Source organism: Pinus tabuliformis, chromosome 6 (assembly GCF_031772625.1).
Source record: "Pinus tabuliformis cultivar Carrire ecotype Pingquan chromosome 6, CPIR1, whole genome shotgun sequence".
Taxonomy (NCBI): domain Eukaryota; kingdom Viridiplantae; phylum Streptophyta; class Pinopsida; order Pinales; family Pinaceae; genus Pinus; species Pinus tabuliformis.
In genome coordinates, this window is record NC_142292.1 from 1,110,734,761 (window position 1) to 1,110,759,523 (window position 24,763).

Genomic DNA, 24,763 nt, shown 5'->3' on the forward strand with positions numbered 1-24,763 from the left:
AGCATCGACATACAAATTAGGCTTTGCTAACACAATAAATTATAATATACTGATGGATACCCTGCAAAATCCCCTCATATAACACTTCTCTGCTCATTAGCTCACATTATCAGCATACAAGCAATATTAACACACACAACAACCTGATACTACCATCACCAATTATCCCACCAGTGCTTCAGGATTTCAATTGATCCAACATTCTGTAGTTCATTGCCACAATGCGCATCAGAACTTACTGATACAAAAAGGCTAGAACATATGCATGAAGGCGAGATTAGAACGCAAGGCAGAATTCAAGGACTCATCTTCAAGGAGATTGATCCATGCTTTCAACTCTCATCTTCAACATGACTAGCCTGGATTATAGCTTACATCGCTTGGATCAAGTTTGCATGCCATTTCTTTGTCAGATGCACCAGATCAATGCATAGACTCTTATAGCAATCCTCTCCGCAATGGTTTATTCGATCAACCCTATATAAGATCAATTCTCTACTTTAGAATATTAATCGCATAGCCTTATTGATCCATCGGATTTCTCCATATGTAGGCAGGAATTCAATTGGTAAATGTTACAGGTATTTTGTTGACCCCAATCGCACTGATTCATGATTCTTATTCCAATGTAGATGATCTTCTTACACAAAAGCACACACCTTGGACCATTATTCTTGCGCACTGAGAATGCGCAGTGACTCAACTGACCAAATGCAATCTGCCATTGCACCAAACTAATCTTCACAATTGCGCCTGCACTCTACACTCTACCTCACTATTTTTCCTCTGTTCCATTGAATTCACACACCCTCTATTCTGAAGGTCTATCCATGCCACAATAAATTAAAACTTGTTTTCCCAAATTATGAATTGGATCAAATTAATTGTGACCAAGTCAAAGCATTTTCAAATTTTCCAGCAATCTATTCTCTGCTTAGGTCAACGTCCAACGAATCACTATATCAATGGCAAGGCTTGTTCTACGTGACATTCTATTGAAACCAAAACTATATTTGTATATGATTCAATGGCCAAATTTGCTCGTTGTATTAGTTTGACGTGCACAGGTCACATTACTTCCACATTGGTTATGTGTAACAGATGTAACTGTCTAAATCAACAACATGCTTGATAATGGTATGCACGACAGTTATACAAGTCACAAACATAAATACCTCACAAAATGTAACAAATTAGCCCAGACGTGCCCAAAATGTTCCCACCGAATAGCTCAACAACAAAGAATGCCACACAAACAAATCATAGTTAGAGTCTCAGAAAAGGAGGCCGAATAAACCTCAATACTCAACCATAGTCAGACTCGGATTAGGGTTTAAGACTTCAACTACGAAGAGAGGCAATTAAACCAAGGTCAAGACAAACATAGCCCTCAGATCATGTTCAAAATAACACATAAGTGCTTTGATGTATGCCACAATGATGCCACAGAATAGTCCTGAGAGAGGTCAAAAATGTCATAGATATTGAGCCGAAACTACTTCAGAAAACCTTGCCACAAATGTAAGCTGAAGATGCCACGGATCCCTGCCTCAGAGGTATGAATGCCCACAGGAGCACAATATCCAGCGAAACACCATAACCAAAAAACAAAAAAAAGAATTAAACCCAAATGCTTCTTTACTTTCAGTCTGCTGCTGCAGATGGCCGTGGCTACTCAAGACCTTAAGGAAAATCATAGAGGATATTTCAGATCAAGCACATGAGATAATCCATAATGAAGGGCAAATGTTTTTCTTCTTATAGAGACCGTGGAGGCTTCTAGAGAGGGGCAAACTGACCTGTTTAAAAAGAGGGAAACTGTCCCTCTGAAATTCAAATTTTGAATTTTAATTTAAAAGTATTTTGGAGCCAAAAATTAACAACCTTATTCATAAGTCAAATTGGGCTGGGATAGTCTATATTTAAATGATTAATAGGCCCATTATAATTTGATTAAATATTTTTGAGAATAAATGTTGCTCTTTGTTGATTTTTATGGATTTTCTTAATTGATAATTACTTCCAATGATTCTTAGTTCAATTCGTCTTATGCCACATTCATCATTAAGCAATTATACAAGAAAATCATCAACATCAGAACAATAATGGCAGTAAGAACAAGAAGAAACGACCAAGCACAAGAGACACAAATTTACCGTGGGAAAACCCCAAAGTGGGGGGAAAACCCCAAGAACCTTTTCTAAGAGAATTTGTCCATTTCAACAAGAGATACAATCTGAAATATTAGTAAAATCAAAGTCAAACTGACTAGTAACCAATCCTAGGTCAACCCTTAATAGCCTTAGAAATTTGTCCCTCTCTTAGAAATTCGGCCTTCTTTGGTCTCAGAAAATCTTGGTCCTGCTACTTAGACATGCCCAAAAATTAGCCTCAGATTCTATCCTTCTTGTGGTCCAAAATAAGCCTCAGAACTTGTCCTCATTATGCCTCAGATTAGTCTCAATTGGATGCTCAAAAGTGATTTGATTGGATTCTTAAAAGTGAAGGACGAATTGGCAATATATAGAGGTTAATTGATCCGAATGGGTGTGACCCTTGGCTGGAGTCGACCTGACTTTGTGCTGGGTCCACATAACAAATTTTGGAGGCAAAATTCATATTATAAAAGTTCAAATTTCATTTCTTTTAAAGCTAACTTGAAGCCAATTTTTATTTGCCAATTTTGGAGCACTAATACAAATTATAAAGATCGATCGAAGCTACAAAACTCCAACACTCCCTCTTAGCTAGGGAGGTATTCATAATAACTTCCATGGATGCTCTATTGTTGAAAATTTCTCTATTCCAAGAAAAGGTGGAATGAATCCATCCACCACATGTTCAACACTAGAACCATGTGGGAAGCGTCCCGCATTAGTTTCAAGCACAAGCTTAACCCATTAGCCAAACCCCATGGCAGTAAGGTCACAACCCCATTGACTGAGGGAGCATTTTATGTTTGTTCACGAGGCTAATTTTTCCAACCATAAATAATGGTTTCTTGGCCAAACTCCATGAACTAAGAGAGTAATCAAAGTCAATCTACCCGACCATAACCAGTGGTTTCCCGGTCAAACTCCATGACCTAAAGGAGTAATCAAGATCAATCTTTCCTACTATAATATTGGTCTCTTGATCAAACCCCATGACCTAAGAGAGTATATAGGGTCAAACTCCCCGACGATAAACAATGGTCTCCCAGTCAATGTTTTTAAAACCGGAACCGGTGATCGGACCGGTCCACCTAATGAACCGGTTTACCGACTGGAACCGGTCTAACCGGGACTGGTTTGGTCTAAACGAACCGGTTTTATAAAAATACATTAAATAATTATTTTTTAATGAAAAAAACTATTTTTAAGGTTTAAAACCATGATTCGAAGCCAATAGAGACAAAATATGCAAAGATTGCTCATTTATATACCATGTAAAGGTGAATATATCAAAATGGCACCGAGTGCAATACATATCATCGACAAAATACATAAGCAATGAGGCTCTAAATGGCCTCTAGAGTGCAAAAACAAAGCCTACAAACTATGGGGCCAGTGGCCTACTACAAGACTTCAGTGTAGACTCTACATATATGATAATAGTAATACTATAATAGTGATCAACATTATCACTTGAAGTTGAAACTCTCATGAGTCTCAGTCATCATGATCAAACTCAGTTGGTTGAGTCTCGACTCCCAAACTTTGCAGTCACAAACTTCTCTATTGGTTCAGTGACTTGAGTCTCAAACTTCTGAAGGTATTCTGCCCTAATATGCCCTATTATTGCATTTGGTGCTCCACATGGCTTTACATGGCCTCCTATCCCAGCCAAGTGTTGCTTGAACCTGTTAATACCCCCTCCTTGAATGGATTTTTGGCAATATTTGCAGATCATTTTGCCATCAATCATATCACAATGAGCCCATGCAGTATCTTTGGCTTTTGGAAGCATGATGACTCCTTGGATGGTAGATCATAGAAATGAGAAGTTTATAACACATAAAAAAAATTAATTCATGGACAACAATCAAATAAGGAATTTTCAAGTGCAAATCCTTACCTGGAAATGCAAACTAGCTTCCTTAGCCTCCTCTTGAAGATGGCAACTCCACTGACAGCTACACACTATCTCCAAAATAGGTCCAACTCCAACTCCAAGATGACTACTTCAGCAAAAACTCAACACTCTCCAAGCTCACAAACAAACTCACAAACACTCACAAACACTCCAAATCAGTTGTGTGAGACAAATGAGAGTGAGAGGGGCCTCTTATAGCTTGGAGAGGGTGTTTTTGGAGGGAAAACACCCTTAGTTCCCCCCCCAAAACCCCTAAACCACAATCAGAAAACTGCTTTTTGCAAGTTATGGTGGGCATGCCAAAAACCGACTGGTTTAGGACGGAACCGGCCGGTTTGATACAAACCGGCCGGTTCCGTCCTAAACCGGCCGATTTTCACCGGTTAGGGCCCAAAAAAGGCGAAATGCAAGGTATAACCGGGTTTTTTGGCCGGTTTGGACCGGCCAGCTTGACCGGTAACCGGTTTTTCAAAACGGTTTTTAAAACACTGCTCCTAGTGAAACTCCATGACCTAAGGGAGGAATCCTGATCTCGATGTCAATAGAGTCAATCTCCCCGACCATAACCAATGGTCTCCCGGTCAAACCCCATGACCTAAGGGAGTACTCCAAGCCTTAATACTCATAGAGCCAATCTCCCAGCCAAACTCCATGGCTTCCAGGTCAAACCCCATGACCAAGGGAGCAATCCAGGCTTGATGCTTATAAAGCCAATCTCCCAGCCAAAGTCCATGGCAATAAGGTTAAACCCCATGACCAAGGGAGAAATCCAGGCTCATGGATGCTGCAACATCAATACTTCCTTTCACCAAGGAAGGCATTCTCAATTTCTCCAAGCTTGTCCCAGAAGTACACCAACTTCATCCAGGGATAGAGGCTTTAACCAACTCAACCATAGAAATACATAGGAGCCTCATTGCTCCTTTTGTACCATGTGTTATGACTTGTCATCCCGCACTTGATCAAACAATTTTGAAGCTACCCTACTTCACAACTTGCCAAACAAACTGCAATATATATTCAATCTGAGTCTGTTATATCCAGCAACTGTACTTTATTATATGAAACATATCTCAATCAATAGTACCGTACTGGTACCTCAACACATGATGTATCACATGCCATGGCTCAGGTTCAAATGCTGAAACAAATCTTGCTGAGGCAATCTGGGTGGCTCTCTGTCACTTAGCTTCATCGAAATGGTCATGGACTTGCTGTCTATTATAACAATATTCCATCCTTTTTGACTAAGGAGGATTTCATCAGCTTTTCTGTCATGACTGCTCCCTCTATCACGCAAGCAAATCTTTCTGGCATTGCTGCTCCGTCTGTCACGTGAGACCTGCTTTTGTCAGAAATAAGCTATTTAATAACATGATCAACCAGGACTCATATATATCCATCAATGTTTTGCCTGAGGTTCGTACAAAGTTTTTTTTGGTTGGAGCAAATTTCATCTCATAGCGCTCTCTCCCTCTTCTTGAGAGAATCCTCTTTCCACAAACTTTGCTTCGTTCTTCCAATACTTCCATCTGCTGCCAAAGCCTTGGTAGGTCTTCACGATGTACCTGCAATGCTCACTAGGAGGTCATGGAAGAACGATTATAACCCAACAAAGAGAAATAAAGACAAGAGACTAGCTAATAGTAAACCAACAACAACTATAATCAAGGATATACAATACTTTGAGGAATGAAGGGAATTTGACAGCCCCCTTTGATCCTTGCTTTCATGCAGAAATCATCTATTAGTAGATTCATCATCAGCATGTTGTCATTCCTTTCATGAGCAAGGGTTTCTTCTTTCAGCAGAAGCATCAACCTTCAATACTTAAGGTCTAGCACTAGGGTTTTGTCCACAAACCCTAGATTTTTCTTAATCATATCCTTCAAAACTTACCTAGGGTTTACAAACCCTAGGGCAAACAACATTATTGAATTCTGTCATATGCATCCCTTTTCAAGAAGCACTCTAAGTCTTGCATGATAGCCCTTCATTAATGTTGACAAAAATCCTTATCACAGTCAACATCAATTTCTTACAGCAGATTTCACCTATAAATTATTTTTCCATATCCAAAAAAATCCAAAACCATGGAATCTTCATGCCTCTGCATATGTGACGAAATCAAGGATGTTCCATCCAAGCAAGTGTATCAAGATTAATGGTCCACTCTGCCTTCATCTATCACCGTAAATAAACAAGGCTCTCCAGCGATATCAGGTAAAAACACAGATGCAAATTATGAAAGTAAGTGTCTTCAAGGGAGGAAATTCCATTGACTTTTATAGCAATTTTATAAGAGAACTTGTACCAACAACCAGTCCAGTAAACTTTGTTCATCAACTAAATGATCATCCTTGGTTCTACTAGAACAGGTAACTCATCCTTCATCAGTTCTTGAGCGTTGTAACGAATAAAATATATAAATAGTATAAATATAATGTAAAAGATAATAATCATGAATAATAGTTAATTAAGCTAGTAATTAGGTTGAAGAGGCATGTCTAATAGGACATGACTCTTCATGAAGAGACACTTGCTTGTTATATAAGCAAGCCTCTCGTTTTCATTTGTAAATCATTATCATTCTTATTCATATTTAATATATAATAGTTGTATCCTCATGGATATCTTTATATTCCTAGTTTTCTGGAATAATTAAATTATAGAAGGAACTTTGTTCGCTTCATTTGGTATTGGAGCCACGTTTGGTTGATTAGCAGGCCTTTGGCTATCAACCTATCATCAACCTTGTTGCTGTCATAATTGAAGCGTTTCCCTATATATTGGGAGATTCTCCATTTTTTAGGCCTTTGGCCATTAAAAAAAAAATTAACCAAAAAAAAATAAAAGTAAATAAATAAAAAAAAGAAGAAGATAAAAAGTAAAAAAAAAACAAAAAACAAAATGGATACAAAATCTCATACCAAGTATATTTAAAGCTTTTTACGTGGAGAAGCCCGTGGTTTTAAAAACAACCCATGGTAATTGCCCATGGTATTTTAAAAAGTAAAAGGAAAAAAAAGAAAAGGAATACGTTTTACTTTTTACGTGGAGAACATTTTAACGGAGGTTTTAAAAGCAACCCATGGTAATAGCCCATGGTATTTTAAAAGTTAAAGAAACAAGAATACAAAAGCTCTTACGTGAAAGGTAAATATTACTTTTTACAGGAGGTTTTAAAAACAACCCATGGTAATAGCCCATGGTATTTTAAAAGTAAAAGATATTTTGGTAACATTGGAGAAAAATAGTGTGATCTAAATAATTTTAATCGTTCAAATCTAAAGATTGTGACCGTACCAAGAGTCACGTCTCATCCAAATTTTCCGAGAAAAAAATATTATTATAATTATAAAAAAGGATATTATATAAGCCTTATATAGTTACATATAAAAGGAAAAGTGGGTCTAAAAAATATATATATAAATTTTATATAATTATAAAGTATATATAAATTTTATATAATTATAATTTTATAATATATATAAATTATTATTATATAAATTTTTTATTAAAAGAGCGAACCAAAAAAAGAAGAAGAGGAGAATATTTGAAAAATATATATAGGAGAAATAAGTGATATTTTATAATAAAAATAGCTCCAGTTGACATATTGTTTACGTAAAAACATCAAGGAAAAAATGGAGACTAGTAATGAAAGGTTTCCTGAAACCCGTAGTACATGTGTTCTCACACTATTTAACATCAAAGGATCACTCGCAGGAAGAGACATAATCTCTATCAGTCCTACTGAAAGAAGTAATTATGTTAGTCCTAAATGTGCTAATCAATTGGTGATTCCTGAATCAAATATAGTTGAAACAAATTTTTTTGGCAAACAATATGATATAAGCAATTTACACCTAAATATTGGAGATTATACTTTTACCTCACAATTCACCGTGCAAACCCTATCTTTTAACGATAGTGACATTGTTTTGGGATCACCATGGATGAAAACTCTAGGTTCCTTTATTCTAAATACTAAGAAAAAGTTTTTAACATTTTCTTACAAGAAGAAGAAAATAACGCTCCGAGATGTTACAGTGAAACCTAATTCAGTAACGCCAGAAGATATATCGGATATTTCACAAGTAATTTCTCAAGAAGGTAAAAAAGTATTACAAAATATGCAAAATGAAATTGACAAAATCACTATTGACAAAAATGAAGAAGTTTCTCGACTTAAAACCATAGTGAAAAATCGCTGACGCAAATTAAGATACTAAAGAAGGATAAGAAGTCATTAGAAAACCAGGTACAACAACTTATCAAGAAGGAAGCATCAAATGTAGGAATTCAAGTTGATGACAAAACAACACATACCGATTCAGTGAATGTCACAACTCAAGAAGAAGACAAGCAAGTTGAAGAAAAGACGCGCGTGGATGTTGCAATTCAAACGATGAACATCCCCAATGAATGTTTCATAACAAACTCAACATCTTCGCTAGAAGAAAATATAAAAATTGTCGCATGTCCAGTAAGCAAAAATCAAACAAAAAAGGGTCCATATCGACATCCGAATCATGAGAACAGACGAATCAACCATGCTACATATTTGAACCAATCGGAACCGAAACAGCAAACTAATGTTCCAAAAAAGAGTAATGTAACCTCAACCCAGTCGTTACAAAATTTTAGTGATCAGAATGCTATACAGAAGATTAATCTGGGATGGTCTGATCCCTTCTCAGTGCGACAATTTTGTTTGTCACTAAGAAGATCATATCAACTTGTATCAACGAGGATGACTATTCCGAGAGAGAAAGACATTCAAAGCTGAAAAAAAGATCAAGCCTTTTTTATCGACAAGCTTTGAGGACAAAGCTTTTTGAGGAAGAAGGCAATGTAACGAATAAAATATATAAATAATATAAATATAATGTAAAAGATAATAATCATGAATAATAGTTAATTAAGCTAGTAATTAGGTTGAAGAGGCATGTCTAATAGGACATGACTCTTCATGAAGAGACACTTGCTTGGTATATAAGCAAGCCTCTCGTTGTCATTTGTAAATCATTATCATTCTTATTCATATTTAATATATAATAGTTGTATCCTTATGGATATCTTTATATTCCTAGTTTTCTGGAATAATTAAATTATAGAAGGAACTTTGTTCGCTTCAAGCATGCTTCAAATCATCAAAATGTGTATCTAACATGTATTCTGCCTTAACAAGAATTTCAAGATATTTGCTTCAGATTTGATAGGCAAGCTTTTAGCAAATGACCACCTTAACTCTAGGAAAGAACTTTCGAGATCAAATTACCATACTTCTTTGTCATAATGCAAAAACATCTTCTGCGCACTCGACAGAGGTCATACAAAATGGCATTAGAGGTTTAGATCTCTGCAACATCAAGGCAGCTTGTATATCAAAGGACCTGTCTTACTAATTTCAAGTCACATTGATCTTCAGGAAGCCTGAATGGCCATTTCTCTTAGCTGTCTTTTGTAAGGCAAGAATCCAAACAAATTTTGAGACAATCCTTTAATCTGACTAAGGAACAATCTACAGTCTTTATTTGATGAAATGACTTGTGCAAAATTTAAAAACTTTTTCCTTCAAGGCATACTGAAATACTTTACTTCAACAATCTTTAAGCCGAGCTATTAATGTATGATCCAAAGAGAAACTTTTTTACATACCTTGCATATTAAGGCTTCAAGAAAGCATCAGTAGCAATCTTTTTTCATTCTTGCTGACCTTCAAGTTTCATTGCAATGACTTCCCAGTAGTTGCAGTGCAATTTGTTGATCTTGCCTAAAGACTTCCTTAGAAGCAATCTAGTCCTGCAAATGCTTACTAATTTGGCTTTCAAGACAATAGGCATTTGGCCTTCAATGTGATATATGATCTCGGTTCCTCTACCTTTGAAGTGACACGAGATTGGATCCTCGGCCTTCGGCCTTTTAAGACAGACATGTAATGGCAATTTTGTTCTTCTACCAAATGCTTGCACAGAAATTTCATTGAGACATGATTCAAGGACAATTCCTTCATTTGAGCTCTTTTCATTTTTCAGTCTGAGGCCTTCTCAGCCTTCTTGAAGTCTTCTCGGCCTTCCTGAAGCTAGACTGAGGCTTCTTTCTGGGCTACTGAGGCAATTTGGACTAAGGCCTAGATGATCTTGGCCTCTCTATAATGTAATATCCCTTATAAGGGGTATCCCTCAAACACAAGCAAACTCCAAACAGAGATGGACTGGGAGGGCGTTTACTAGATATGTCGCCTCTGAAAAGAGGATGAGCTCTGGAGGCTGCCTGGCCCTTTCCAGACTCTGTCTAAGAGTATAGAAAAACACACAAATGGTATGGTAGCCGGGAAGCTCAAAGAGATAAAAATAACAGTAGTGCAAAATACAATAATGTATACATGGAATATAAGCAGATACTCGATAAATGTAGAGAGAAATGCTAAGCCATTTTATCATACTGAGTAATGGAAAGAGTACAAGAGGTGAACAAAAAGATAGCACCTCGACTTGTACAAGGCAAGTGAAGGAATACACTCAGAATGGCAAGGAAATGGTCTCTCTCTGAACTGCATCCAAGCTACCGGAGAACTGTTGCGCTGCTGCTACTGCTGGAATCAAGTGAGGATTTGGGGCTGTTCCCCTTCTCAGAAAATGCTGAAACGCAGGAATCAACCTGTGCTCAATAAACCCAGAAAAGCCCATAAAGCTTTTCCAAAATTGCTGACCCTCGAAAATCACCCCCTTGAGGATCTACGCTATCCCTCAAGGCTCTGCGCTGCCCCTAAAGAGAATCCTCCAAAACTCTACCTAAGACTCTGCCAAAATCCTCCAATAAGCAAGAGTTGATCCCTTGCTCAATCTCCACTCTCAAATCTTCCACATAAACCCAATCTGGAGCTCCTACTAAAAGAGACTGCATACTCTCCTCTCAAGACTGCGCAGTCATCAAAATGCTCAGTTCCTCCTCAACTCCAGAGATCGCTCCTCTTGCAAAACACTGATGAAACTACCTTGCCGAGCAGGCACTCGAAGTCCCCCGGGGCTAAGGGTGAGATTTCAGAACGGAGACACTCGATGCACTAAACAGTGCCGCAGACAGGCTAAACAACGAGCGTGCTCTAAGTCGAAATGACTAGCTCAAATGCAACATAATCCAATGTCGAAATGAGGAGGGTCTGCTCTTCTTTATAGAGTTGGCCTCTCTCAAAACCCTAAGGCCCACCTCCTCCAACGTAGCCTCTCTCTTGCCACGTGCTCCTTCTCCATCGGCGCAGTCCCTCCAAGTGTCTACGTGGGCCCCCTTCTCTACGTGGTCCTTTGGCCCCCTTGGCTCCACTTTTAAGTTACAACGTTGTGCTACTAGGGAGTGACTTTATTCAAAAAGTGAGTTATGTCCCCCTTTCCTCACCTTTTTATTTATAGATAACTATAGAAGGCAAAATTGAGCAAAATCGAATATTCCAATTAGCCATGGCTAATTAGGAATATCACAGTCTCCCCCGGCAAAATGTTGCTTGTCCTCAAGCAATTGAAGTGATGGATGCTGCAAAATTTTCTCACTCTCCCAAGTGGCATCCTCATCCGGTAAATTCTTCCACCTCACCAAGAATTTGCGGACCGTCCTGCTCTGCCGCTGCCTTTCCCTGGTATCAATAATAGCCTCTGGTTGCAACACCAAATGCCTCTCATCATCCGTGGGTGGTAGCTCATTTGTCACTGTCACCTGCTGCCCCAATGCCTTCTTCTGGCACGATACATGAAAAAGGTTATGAATCTTGCTGCCTTGGGGCAACTCCAACCCATACGCAACCTGTCTAATCCTGCGTATCACCTTCTATGGCCCATAAAAGCGGGGCTTGAGCTTCTCAGATCCCTTCTGCTTCAATGACGATTGTCAGTATGGCTGTAATCGTAGGTAGACTAAGTCCCCTACCTCAAATTGTCTCTCCACCCGACCCCTATCAGCATACAGCTTCTGCTGGATTTGCTCTGTAGCCATATTATCCTTGAGAGCTCGGAGGATATCCTGACTCTCTTGGATCCAAATCTTGGCTCTCGGAGCCTTGCTAGCACCAAACATCACGTCAGCAAAAGATAAAGGATGATATCCATACAAAGCATAGAATGGTGACATAACAATGGACATGTGATGTGTAGTGTTGTAGCAGTACTCCCCCAGATGCAACCACTTCAGCCATGCTCGCTGCTGCCCACTGACATAGTTACGCAAGTAGCCCTCCAGCCACTTGTTAACTATCTTTGTTTGCCCGTCCGTCTGTGGGTGATAACTGGTATTTGGTGTCAACTCTGTCCCCACCAACTGGAAAAGCTCTTGCCAAAACCCGCCCATGAAACGGCTGTCCCTGTCACTGATGATGGTCTTAGGAAGACCATGTAGCTTGAAGACCTCTCTGAAGAACAGCTCGGCCACCTGTGCTGCTGTGTAGTGTGTGGAAATGGCGAAAAAGTGTGCGTACTTTGTCAGTTTATCAACGATGACAAAGATACAATCCTTGCCCTGCACCATGGGCAACCCTGTGATGAAGTCCATCGAAATACACTCCATTTCCCCTTTGGAATGGGAAGAGGCTGCAATAATCCTACGGGATGGCTCATCTCCCCCTTGTTCCTCTGGCAAATATCGCACTCCCGGATATGCTGGAGTACATCCTCCTTGAGGCCCTTCCATGAGAACCTCTCTCTAATGGCCTTGAAGGTTTTGGTAAACCCCTGATGGCCGGCCAACGGTGAATCATGTGATGCCTGAAGTATCTTCTTCTTGAGCTGAGATCCCTTAGTCAAGAAGATCCGGTCCCTATAGTAGATGATCTCATTGACTACCGTGTACTTGTCATCTGCCACCTACCCATCCAAAACCTCACATGCAAATCTGTCCTTGGAGTACTCTACTAAGAGTTGAGCCCTCCAGTCTGTGTCCAAGCTCATAAGAGACAACGTGGCTGGTCTACGTGAAAGGGCATCTGCTAGCATGTTGTTCTTACCCTTGACATACTCAATGTCAAAGTCATATGCTTGGATCTTACTAATCCACTTCTGCTGCCTATCCTATAGTTGTTTCTGCTCCAAAAAGAACTTGAGGCTGTTGTGATCAGTCCTCACCTTGAACCTGTTACCCACTAAATACTGCCGGAATTTGGCCAATGCATGCATAATGGCCAACATCTCCTTGTCGTATATAGAATAAGACCTCTCATGCGGAAGGAACTTCCAGATCTCAAAGGCTATAGGGTGACCTCCCTGCATCAACACTGCGCCGATCCCCTTCCCCGACGCATCACACTCCAAAACAAATGGCTGCGAAAAATCCGACAATGCAAGCACTGGGCAGCTGCTCATAACCTCCTTGAGCCTGTCAAAGGCTCGCTGCGCTATATTCGACCAACTGAATGCCCCCTTCCTCGTCAGATCTGTCAGGGGTGCAACAAGCTGTGAGAAACTCTTGACGAACTTCCGGTAGTAAGTACAAATGCCAATGAATCCCCGAAGTTCTGTCACGTTCCTCGGCTCCTGCCAATCTCTGACGGCCCTGATCTTCTCATCGTGGACTCTCACTCCGTCCACCCCTATGATGTGTCCCAAGTACAACATCTCCGTCAAACCAAACTCACACTTGGAGAGCTTGGCATAGAACTGCTGTTCCTCCAAGATGAACAACACTGTCTCAATGTGCTGGAGATGCTCCTCCCAAGTCCTACTGTAAATGAGAATATCATCAAAGAACACCAACACAAACTTCCTTAAGTGACTGCGGAAGATGTGATTCATGCAAGACTGGAATGTAGCTGGGGCGTCGGTTAGCCTGAAGGGCATCACCAAAAACTCAAAGTGCCCATAGTGACACCTGAAGGTGGTCTTGGGAATGTCCTACTCCCTCATGTGAATCTGATGGTACCCAGATCTCAAATCAATCTTTCAGAAGAACCGTGCTCCTCTCAACTCATCCATCAACTCATCGATCCTGGGTATGGGGTACCTGTTCTTCAGGGTCTTCTTGTTCAGGGCCCTGTAGTCAATGCACATTCTCAATGTGCCATCCTTCTTCTTCACCAACACCACAAAAGAAGCAAAAGGATTCATGCTCGGCCGAATGTGCCCAAGAGCCAGCAACTCCTGAATGGCCCGCTCAATCTCATCCCGATATGCCTTGGGATGCCTATATGGGGTAGTAATCATTGCTTGTATGCCCTGCTCAAGCTTAATGGTATGCTCAAACCCCCGGTCTAGTTGTTGTCCCTGCGGAATCTCCCCAAACACTGTTGCATACTAGTCAAGGATGGACTGTATCTCTGGGTGCACTGTCTGCCCTGTAGTCCTTGCCTCTGATGCACGCAGCTCCACTGCCCACTCTACCTCTCCCTTCGGGAAGATTGCCTCCATCCGATGAGCCGAAATAGTCTGAGGCGGATATGTGTGCTGTCCCTGTATCTTCTTATGCCTCCCTATCTTCTCATCATCCCATTCCATCTCTAGGGCCTTCCAATCTGTCGTGACCTTCCCTAGAGTGATAAGCCACTGAACACCCAGTCTCATGTTGGTGTCCGGAATATTGACCACGAAAAAGTGGTCAGTCAGTGTGTAGGTGCCCATCGTCATTGATAACTCTGGGACATAACGAGCACACACCATGGTCTGATCTCCTGGGACCAAAATTGAGAAGCCATCGAAGCTCTTTGTTTGTATACCTCTCTGCTCAACCATCTCTGCATCGATGAAGTTGTGGGTTTCCCCATTGCCAATCAAAACTGATACTCGTTGGCCACATACTGTCCCCCGTACGCGCAGCGTCAAATACTTGGGAACTCCTTGCAATGCTGTAAGGGCCCCTCCGGTAGGTGCAAAAGCTGCACCACCTGCTGCTGGTGGTGGAGGTGGCAAAGGATCCCGCGCGGCATGACTATCTCCTGCCTCCACATCATCCTCCTCATCCTCTTCCCCGCTGGTCTCGGAGAAGACCTCAATAAAATGTGCTTTACCAGCAGCACATCTATGTCTTGGTGCCCACAGATCCTGACAGGTAAAGCACAACCGCTTCTTCTTCAGCTCCCTCCTGGCACCATCATCAATCTGTGCTCCTCCTGGATTCCCCTTTGGAGGCGGAATCCTCACATCCTTCCACTTAGGCTGTAAAGCCTGTCTTTGGGGGTGAGGTGTTCGGGTCCTGGGTAAGGCATCCTGTAAGTCCCAGGTCCTGCTAATAGCATCCCGGAGTGTGGCTGGTCTAGTGGATTTGACTAGACCCCGAAGTGGCTCTACTAACCCCTCAACAAACATGTAGATCCTCTGTGCCGCGGATAGATCTGGCACCATCACTGAAACCCTCGAGAAGTCTGAGATGTAGGTCTCTGGATTCCCGGTCTGTTTGAGCCTCGTCAGCTCAACAAAGTGTTGTTTTGGATCCCCCCGGTCAAACCTCTCTATCAATCTCCTGGTGAACTCGGCATATGTAGTCACTGTGGAGTGCCCGAGTGTAATCATCCCATGGAACCACCAGTCCTGGGCCTCACCATCCAAATGTAATGTCGCCACCTTGATGGCCTCTGTCTCCGACATCTGGTTAAGCTGGAAATAGATGTCCAGCTTCTCCACCCAAGACTTTGCTGAACTGTTTGATGAGCCATCAAACGTAGGCAAGTGGAATCTACTAGCTGTGCAATGGGTGTCTCCATCATGATAATGCTGGTAGCCTTTGTGATGGTCGCGGGGTCTACTATCTGGCTGGAGCTGAACAAAGTCTCTGAATGAGAGAGCATCCCTGAACTCCTGCCCATAGGCCTGGTACTCTGCAAAATAATCGCCCATATGACCGGGCTCTGCCTCCTGTTGGGCTCCGACCCTTGTGTCTGCTCCTAGGAAAGTGGGCATGGTAGAACGTGTAGGGGCATGTGAGGCCATCTGCTGAGTAGTATCACGCTGAGTGGCACCCTGCTCTGGCAAATGGTGGGATGTACCCGATCCCTCACCAACCTGGAAAACCCATGGGTTCTCACGCTGTCTAGCCTCCACCGCTGTGAATCTCTGCCCCATCACCTCGATCTGCCTTGACAGATCCTGCATTGATTTGAGGAGCATGTCTGCAAATCTCTTCCCGTCCTCATCTACCATCGGATCCTCCTACTCTGCGTCCACCACAGGCTCCTCCTGTTCTGTGTTCACCACAGGCTCCTCCTATTCTGTGTCCACCAATCGAACACAGTCTCCCTCTTCGTAGGTGTTCTCCAACCTACGCTCAATATCTCTGTATTTCCTACCTTTGTAACAGATGTAGGGCTTCTCCCTCGGTGTCATAGACTGCTAGCTCCACAGGCTGAGCCAGATCTATGCTCTGATACCACTGTAATATCCCTTATCAGGGGTATCCCTCAAACACAAGCAAACTCCAACCAAAGATGGACTGGGAGGGCGTTTACCAGATATGTCGCCTCCGAAAAGAGGACGAGCTCTGGAGGCTACCTAGCCCTTTCTAGACTCTGTCTAAGTGTATAGAAAAACACACAAGTGGTATGGTAGCCGGGAAGCTCAAAGAGATAAAAATAACAGTAGTGCAACGTACAATAATGTATACATGGAATATAAGCAGATACTCGAGAAATGCAGAGAGAAATGCTAAGCCATTTTATTATACTAAGTAATGGAAAGAGTACAAGAGGTGATCAGAAAGATAGCACCTCGACTTGCACAAGGCAAGTGAAGGAATACACTCAGAATGGCAAGGAAATGGCCTCTCTCTGAACTGCATCCAAGCTGCCGGAGAACTACTGTGTTGCTGCTACTGCTGGAATCAAGTGAGGATTTGGGGCTGTTCCCCTCCTCAAAAAATGCTGAAACGCTGGAATCAACCTATGCTCAATAAACCCAGAAAAGCCCAGAAAGCTTTTCTAAAATAGTCGACCCCTGAAAATCATCCCCTTGAGGATCTACGATATTATCCCTCAAGGCTCTGCGCTGCCCCTGAAGTGAATCCTCCAAAACTCTACCCGAGACTCTGCCAAAATCCTCCAATAAGCTAGGGCTGATCCCTTGCTCAATCTCCAAGCTCAAATCCTCCACATAAACCCAATTCGGAGCTCCTACCAAAAGAGACTGCGTCCTCCCCTCTCAAGACTGTGCAGTCATCAAAATGCTCAGTTCCTCCTCAACTCCAGAGATCGCTCCTCCTGCAAAATACTGATGAAACTACCTTGCCCGAGTAGGCACTCGAAGTTCCCCAGGGCTAAGGGTGAGATCTCCGAACGGAGACACTCGATGCACTAAACAGTGTTGCAGACAGGCTAAACAACCAACGTGCTCTAAGTCGAAATGACTAGCTCAAATGCAACATAATCCAATGCTGAAATGAGGAGGCTCCTCTCTCCTTTATAGCGTTGGCCTCTCTCAAAGCACTAAGGCCCACCTCCTCCAACGTAGCCTCTCTCTTGCCGCGTGCTCCTTCTCCATCTGCGCAGTCCCTCCAAGTGTCTACGTGGGCCCCCTTCTCTACGTGGTCCTATGGCCCCCTTGGCTCCCCTTTTAAGTTACAACGTTGTGCTACTAGAGAGTGACTTTATTCAAAAAGCGAGTTATGTCCCCCTTTCCTCACCTTTTTATTTATAAATAACTATAGAAGGCAAAATTGAGCAAAATCGAATATTCCAATTAGCCATGGCTAATTAGGAATATTACATATAATCAGCTTTTCTCAACCTACTTAATTTGGCAATCTTCTTATGACTTCAGACAGATCTTTGTTCCTTTTACTAAGTCTCCTTTAACAGATTTTCGGCCTTCTTGAGATTTGAGAAAGGCTTTGATCCCTCACTAGAATACTTCAGCCCTTTTTCAGAGATCATTTGATTAGGTCTTGGTCTCTTTCGGAACTTATCCGTAGAATTTCAATGAAGCTGACTACTTCAAGGCTGCTCCCATACCCTAGTTCTGATACCATGTTGATTTTTATGGATTTTCTTAATTGATAATTATTCCAGTGATTCTTAGTTCAATTCATCTTATACCACATGCATCATTAAGCAATTATACAAGAAAATCATCAACAGTAGAACAATGATGCCAGTAAGAACAAGAAGAAACATCCAAGCACAAGAGACACAAATTTACACTGGGAAAACCCCAAACCAAGGGAAAAACCCAGCAACCTTTTCTAGGAGAATTTGTCCATTTCAACAAGAGATACAATCTGAAATATCAGTAAAATCAAAGTCAAACTGACCAGTAACCAATCCCAGGTCAACCCTGGTCGAACAACCCTCAATAGCCTTAGAAATTCGGCCTTCTTTGGTCTCAGAAAATCTCGGTCCTGCTACTTAGACATGCTAGAAATTAGCTTCAGATTCTGCCCTTCTTGTGGTCCGAAATAAGCCTTAGAGCTCGTCCTCATTATGCCTCAGATTAGTCCAAATTGGATGCTCAAAAGTGATTCGATTGGATGCCCAAAAGTGAAGGACAAATTGGCAATATATAAATGTTAATGGATCTGAATGGGTGTGACCCTTGGCTGGAGCTGACCTGACTTTATGCTGGGCCGACATGACAAATTTTGGAGGCAAAATTGATATTATAAATATTCAAATTCTATTTCTTTTAAAGATGACTTGAAGCCAACTTATATTTGCCAATTTTGGAGGGCTAATACAAATTATGAAGGCCGACCGAAGCTACAAAACTCCAACACCCTTATCCTCTCGTTTTGGGGACCTTGACCATGATTTTGTGATTTCAACTTCAAGAAGCCATATCTCTTCAACCGAGAGGATCCATGTGGCATGTAACCCAACATTGGAATTGGCAAGATGAGCACTGTCAACAGATGATGGTCATGTGAGCAAATTCACTGTTCCTTGTTCTCATATTCTTCAACAAGTGTGGGGCATCTAGGGCTTTCCTTCCTCTCCTCCAGGGCTTCTTATCATTTGGAGCTTCCAATCACTGCAAACTCAACGAATATTGTTATGTAAAAATTAGTTAGATTAGGTTTATTATTTAATTTTTAGTTAAATTAGACGAAAGGGCACGATCATAAGATCATGCCCTTTCCCCAAAGGGTGTCCATGGCATTATATAAGCCAGGAACCCCATTTGTAATCAACATCATCTGTCTATTCATCTTTTTAATAAAATATTTATACATATAATTCTGCGTATCAGAAGTTTTATGCTTCAAATATTAAGAGCGTTCAAGGACCGCTGTTGGCAACAATGACAACACCATTCAACATTGTTGTCTTTGAGATGGTTTCTTTGATGCAATCTTACTAAATTACAGTGGCATATGCCTTGTTGGGTGTTTGTTCCACATTAATATGCCTACTTCTAAGTGTTGCTCCATTAATGGTTGGTTGTTATATGAGTTTTTCTTAGTTTCATTTTATTCCTTTTATTCCCTTTGGGGTTACTATTACATTTGTACTAAAGCATTGGCATGAAGGTATCAGAAATCCAAAATGTTAAATCTGCAGAAATGAATAACGGATCTATTTTATAAAGAAAGCTTATCCTTCAGGCCTATATACTGCTAATTTTATATTTCTCTCTGTTTGTTAAGGTCAGCTTATTTTCTAATCTAGGAACTGCTGCATTCTGTGTTAATGCCTTTGGGAATGAGGTAATGGAAGTCTAATGCTTTAAGTATGCAGAGACGAATAGAAGGCTTGCCTTATAGAAGATAGCAAGCATTTTGGATCCATATACTGCTGATTATATATTTGATTTTTGGAATAATTTAGATGGACACACACTGTTATATCCAAAATTCTGAGATGAATCTGCTTATTCATTATGCTATTAGTAACTTACACGATGGATGCACACAGAAACTGCCAACTACAACAATAGAAGGATCAATAAGAAGGAAACGCTTCAGGCTTGATAAACAGAAGGCTGTTCGTGTAGCATGTCTAGACTCTCCTAAACTTAACATGGATTGTGGTATTCCTGCAATGGTAATTGAGAATGACAATAACAAAAATCAGCCTTCTGAAAGCTTTGATATTGTCGGGAAAACTGGATTGTTTGTGCCAGATTCCCTTGACATTGAAGATAATAAAATATCATTAAATTCTGTTTGTGTGTCTAAGGATGCAAATACTTGTCCTGGTATTCTGATAAATAACAAAGGCACTGCCAGCAGGCTATTCATTTCAGATCAACCTTCTCATCTAAAGAGAATGGAAATTTCACATTTTGGGCATGGCGGGACTGTAGCTGAAATCGTAAATGCAGGACCACGCATGGAAAACCATTCAGCAATAGCTAATGTTGACAAAGGCATACTTTCAGGTTCTCAAGTAAAGTCATATTGCCCGCAGCAATGCACACTACTGGATAAATTGCAGGATGGTTCCATGCTTGAGTCCTCTATTAGAGATTGTGAAGAAGTATTACAAGACAGAAAGGATGATGAGGGACAGCTGAAAGTTGAGAAATATAATCAGTTGATTCCTCGAGCTAGTGTTATTCCTTTGCAGTCTGTCCCTGAGATATCTGGGAAAGGTCAGATACTTTCTAATGAGTGTAGTTTGAGTTCCTCGGAACAGAATAGACAATGTAATACCACCCAATCACTGGATGGAAATTTAGGCAAGGCAGATTCAGATTCCATGGGACAGGAATTTGCAAAGTCGATGATAATGGTGTTGCTCCCACAGGCATTGCCCTTCCTCAAACAAGCTGCCAGAAAGAAAAGAAAGAATACACCAGAAGGGAATTTGCACGCTTCTTCCATTGCTGAATATGATCCTAATAATGAATCTTTTGATCAACACCATGCGATTAGAAAGAAAATTGAAAAGTCTTCAAGGGAAATGTGCATGGTCTCTCATGTTGATGCTTCTGAATTGGCAGCCATAAGCAGTAGTATGCTAGATGGGAGGCCTGTTCCAAATTGCAATCTGGTTATGGAACCCGAGATGTTATGTGCAGAGACTTCAACTGAAGTGAAGACTGCTGAAAACTCTTGTGTACAAGAGACAATTAAAAATATAGTGCCAATTTGCTCTTCTACAGATATAAAACAGGAAAATTTTGTGGTTGGAATAAATAAAATGGAAACTACTGCAGGATGCCCACCATTAATAAAATTGTGTCATGATAAGAAAATGTATCTTATGGAGGCAAACAATATACCAGAAATGTCCAAGCCAGGTGATGTTATTCTGGGGGATGTTGGCATTGAACAAGAGCTTTACAAATCAGCCTTTGGTGAGATCAAAGATGATGTGAATGAAACTAATGGAGAGTTTCTCATGGTTGTTTCAAGTGCTAAAGAAAAGAATGAAGAGAGAGATCGATCTAGTATATCTCCTGCCATTGATCTAATTGCAAAGTCAAAAGAGAAATGCTTTTCAAAAACAGTAGAGAATGTAGCTGAGGGTTTGGAGGTGGATGTGCCTTTGGGATCCAGATGTCATGTTAACTCAAGTACTGACATGGATAACTTTCCTTTTTTGATAAAGGATGATAAAAGGGACTATGTAGGTAATTCCAAGCAAGATTCTGTGGTCATAGACTGTGTTGTTGCAGACAGTTTTGAGGATGACCAGTGTTCCAATGATGTTGTCCAGAAGAATTCATCTCATCTCAGTGCATTAGTGAGCTGCAAAATGCCCGTCTATGAAGTACAGCCTTTGTATGAGACAGATCCTCCATGTGCTACAAATGCTGAGGTAGATCTATAAACTCTGGTCAAATATTCCATAAGTTTAAAAGAGATATAATGATCAGAAAATTATGTCTACTACTTATGATATTGTGGTTAGTGGAGATGTAGTAAACTCTGTTACAGCCTTTCCTTGAGAAGTGGGACTGTGTTCTTTCAACATGTTTGTTAAATATGGGAAATGGAAACAATGAACTGGATCTGTTTTTTTCACAATATGCAAAAAAGTGGTTTATTACATAAATGGAAATGTAGTTTGTTATGATAAAATTCTAGGCATTCTATCTTTCAGAATGTGTTCACTCACATGTTTCAGCAGTTAATTAATTGCAACGATTCTTGATTACAGAAAAAATATCTGAGAAGAAAAAGCAGTTTAGATTCAGAGATATATGATGTCAAAAGAAATCCCACATTGGTGCATCTTTTGGACTGCAAGGGCTTTGGAGAGGCCAGTGAGGATAATGCTGTTGGTGACAGCCTTAACACAGAAATTGCTCTGACTGAATTTAATTTTGAGAGGCATGTAAAAAATGTATCTACTGCCTTTGATCCATATTCTGTAGTTCTCATTTCAAATGCGGGAAATGATAAACAAATTCAGTTTGAAGATGCCCCACATGCTCCCACCATCTCCAGGAGGCAATACATGGCCAAATATGACTTGCCTGGACAATACCTTGATAACCCTGACTATCAAATATGCCAGCATAAAAAGTGCCAGAGTGTAGATACTGGATATAAAACAGTGCAGTCTAGTGCCCTACGAAATCAATATTGTGCTGTTGATGCACAGCCTGGCATCTTTGAAGCGTGTAGTATAGGCAACCTTCACGAGGAACATTATGGTGCTTATTCAATTGAACAATGTTTGGTTAGAAAAATTTCGAATGAGTTATTAGTAGCGAGATCTGAGATTTATGTATCTGTATCTTGTTGCCATCTCACTGATGATAATGGATTTCTTCGTAGATCCGTGGAAGGCTGTATTTCAGTTGATAAAAAAATAGATATTGAGTCACAAGCAAAATATTGTGCGCTGCCAACTAACAAAATATGTTCTTATGGCAGATCTTCTTCTTGGGCTGAAGCTAAGCTGCCTGTTTCCCACATATTGTGTAAACAAGGTTGTGATCACGGGTTATTTGAACAAGCTTTGGATGTCTCTGCAGGATCTTTTCAGGATAAGCAAGTGCAAAATTCAGACATAACTTCTGGAATCCAGCATATGATAGTACCTAGCTTCAGTGATTTGGAATTGGCTTCACGTATAGCTATTGGCATAAGTAATCACCATGGAATCTCTGATATTCCCAATGCAATTACAAGAAAGGAAAACCTAAAGCAGGATAAAATTGTTAATGTTGGATCATATTGTCAGAGTGCATCGATAGAGACACTGAACAAAGAATCAAAGGGTATTTCCCCAGTTTTGACCTTTTCAGATGCACCTCCTTCTACCCTAAAGGCTGAAGTTGTTGGAAACAATGATTTGAGTGCTGGTTTTTTGTTGAAGAAATTAAAGACAGAATGCCCTAGTCAGGATGATATTATAATAAATATAAATGATTATACTAATGGAAATAAAAGAGCAATGGAGTTTACGGAACTTGTAGGTTGCTATGAGCATCCTATTCCGGTTCTTTCCTTGTTGTTGAGTGTTCAGGGAAAAGATGTTCATCTCTGTGTTGTATGTGGTCTTCTACAAGAAAGAGAAAGAATTCTTTTCATTTACAAGGTGGTGACTGTAGAGGACTCATTCAATTATTCCTGTCTGCTTGGTTACACAAGAGTTATTCTACCGGATGGAGAAGCTTGTTTTGAGATAAAGGCAAGCTTATTTACTTCTAAGTATTATATACAGCATTGTATTGTTTTGAAGTTTTGTCAATCATTCCTTAAGCATCTGTTTAGCATTTTTTAAAAACTGCATAAGCTTCTCTGCTTTTCATAACTTTTACATCATTTGTATCACAGTCTGCATTTGAGAAATATGGAATACAGTTCACACCAGATGGGCATAATCTTGTTCTACTTGAATGCATCAGAATTCAAGATCTGAGGTAAGATAACTACCTTGTACTGGTTCTTCTTGCTTCATTGTATACAATCCTCTTTCTCTTGCAGTACAATACCTGAAATTGACCATGTTTATATTGGTCCTTTTTCATTGTTTGACTTCCATTTTGAAATGCAGAGAAATAAGAGTAAATTGTCCACGCTCAAAATGTATTTCACTAGGTCAATGTGAAGGGCATGGTGTTAAATTGGTTTCAGTGAAGGGTGAGCACATTTCAGTGTTAGCACAGTTGTCTTCTATGGAGAGTATGTACTGTATATTGGTTTGTGCACCACACTATATCATTGCAGCTGGAGAAAATGGACGGATACGTGGGTGGAGGATGGACTTGAGATGGAGGTAAGCTGTCTTGAGCATCATTATGAGTTTATGTCTATCTTCGTTGATTTATACTTTTTGTTCTTTGTCCTTTGTTTTGCTGTCCAGATCAGTGAAGCACAACCCCTATAAGACCCTTCAAGATTCGCGGGTCTTGACGAGTCATATGTTGAAACGGGTCACTCACATAGAACCCGCACATAAGACCCTTAACCGCATAAGTGAAGCACAAAAAATAGCTATTGACAGCCATGATAAAATATTTTATTAATAATTGAATATATGATGATTACATTTTGTGAGAGGCCCTGGCTATATACCGCCTTAGGTGCCTCTTGGTGAACAAGCATGATCTTTGATCATGTCCTTTGCCTGATAATCTATAACTAACCAATTTTTACATAACATTGCCTTCTCTCAAAAGAATGCTTTATTATCAAAGCATACATACCGACGGATGTTGCTGAAGAAATGCTTCAGTCTCCCATGAAGCTTCTTCTTCTGGTAAGTCCTTCCACTTGATCAAGTATTCCTTGATTGTACGAGATTGAAGCTTCCTTTCTCTAGTAGATAAGATACCTTCTGGTTCTAGAATGACCCTTCCTTCATCATCTAGAGATGGAAGCATTG

General features: G+C 40.5%; 1 protein-coding gene across 2 annotated transcripts in view; it reads left to right on the forward strand.

The window, feature by feature from the left end:
* The window catches only part of LOC149262788 (DNA binding protein), a 365,336-nt gene that overhangs the window by 208,658 nt on the left and 131,915 nt on the right, over positions 1–24,763 (forward strand). For both annotated transcript variants that reach the window (XM_089425199.1, XM_089425202.1), the window contains 4 exons: positions 19,892–21,742; positions 22,085–23,566; positions 23,713–23,798; positions 23,933–24,154. In XM_089425199.1, the coding sequence (XP_089281325.1) occupies positions 19,892–21,742; positions 22,085–23,566; positions 23,713–23,798; positions 23,933–24,154 (3,641 nt within the window). The remainder of the gene's footprint in view (positions 1–19,891; positions 21,743–22,084; positions 23,567–23,712; positions 23,799–23,932; positions 24,155–24,763) is intronic.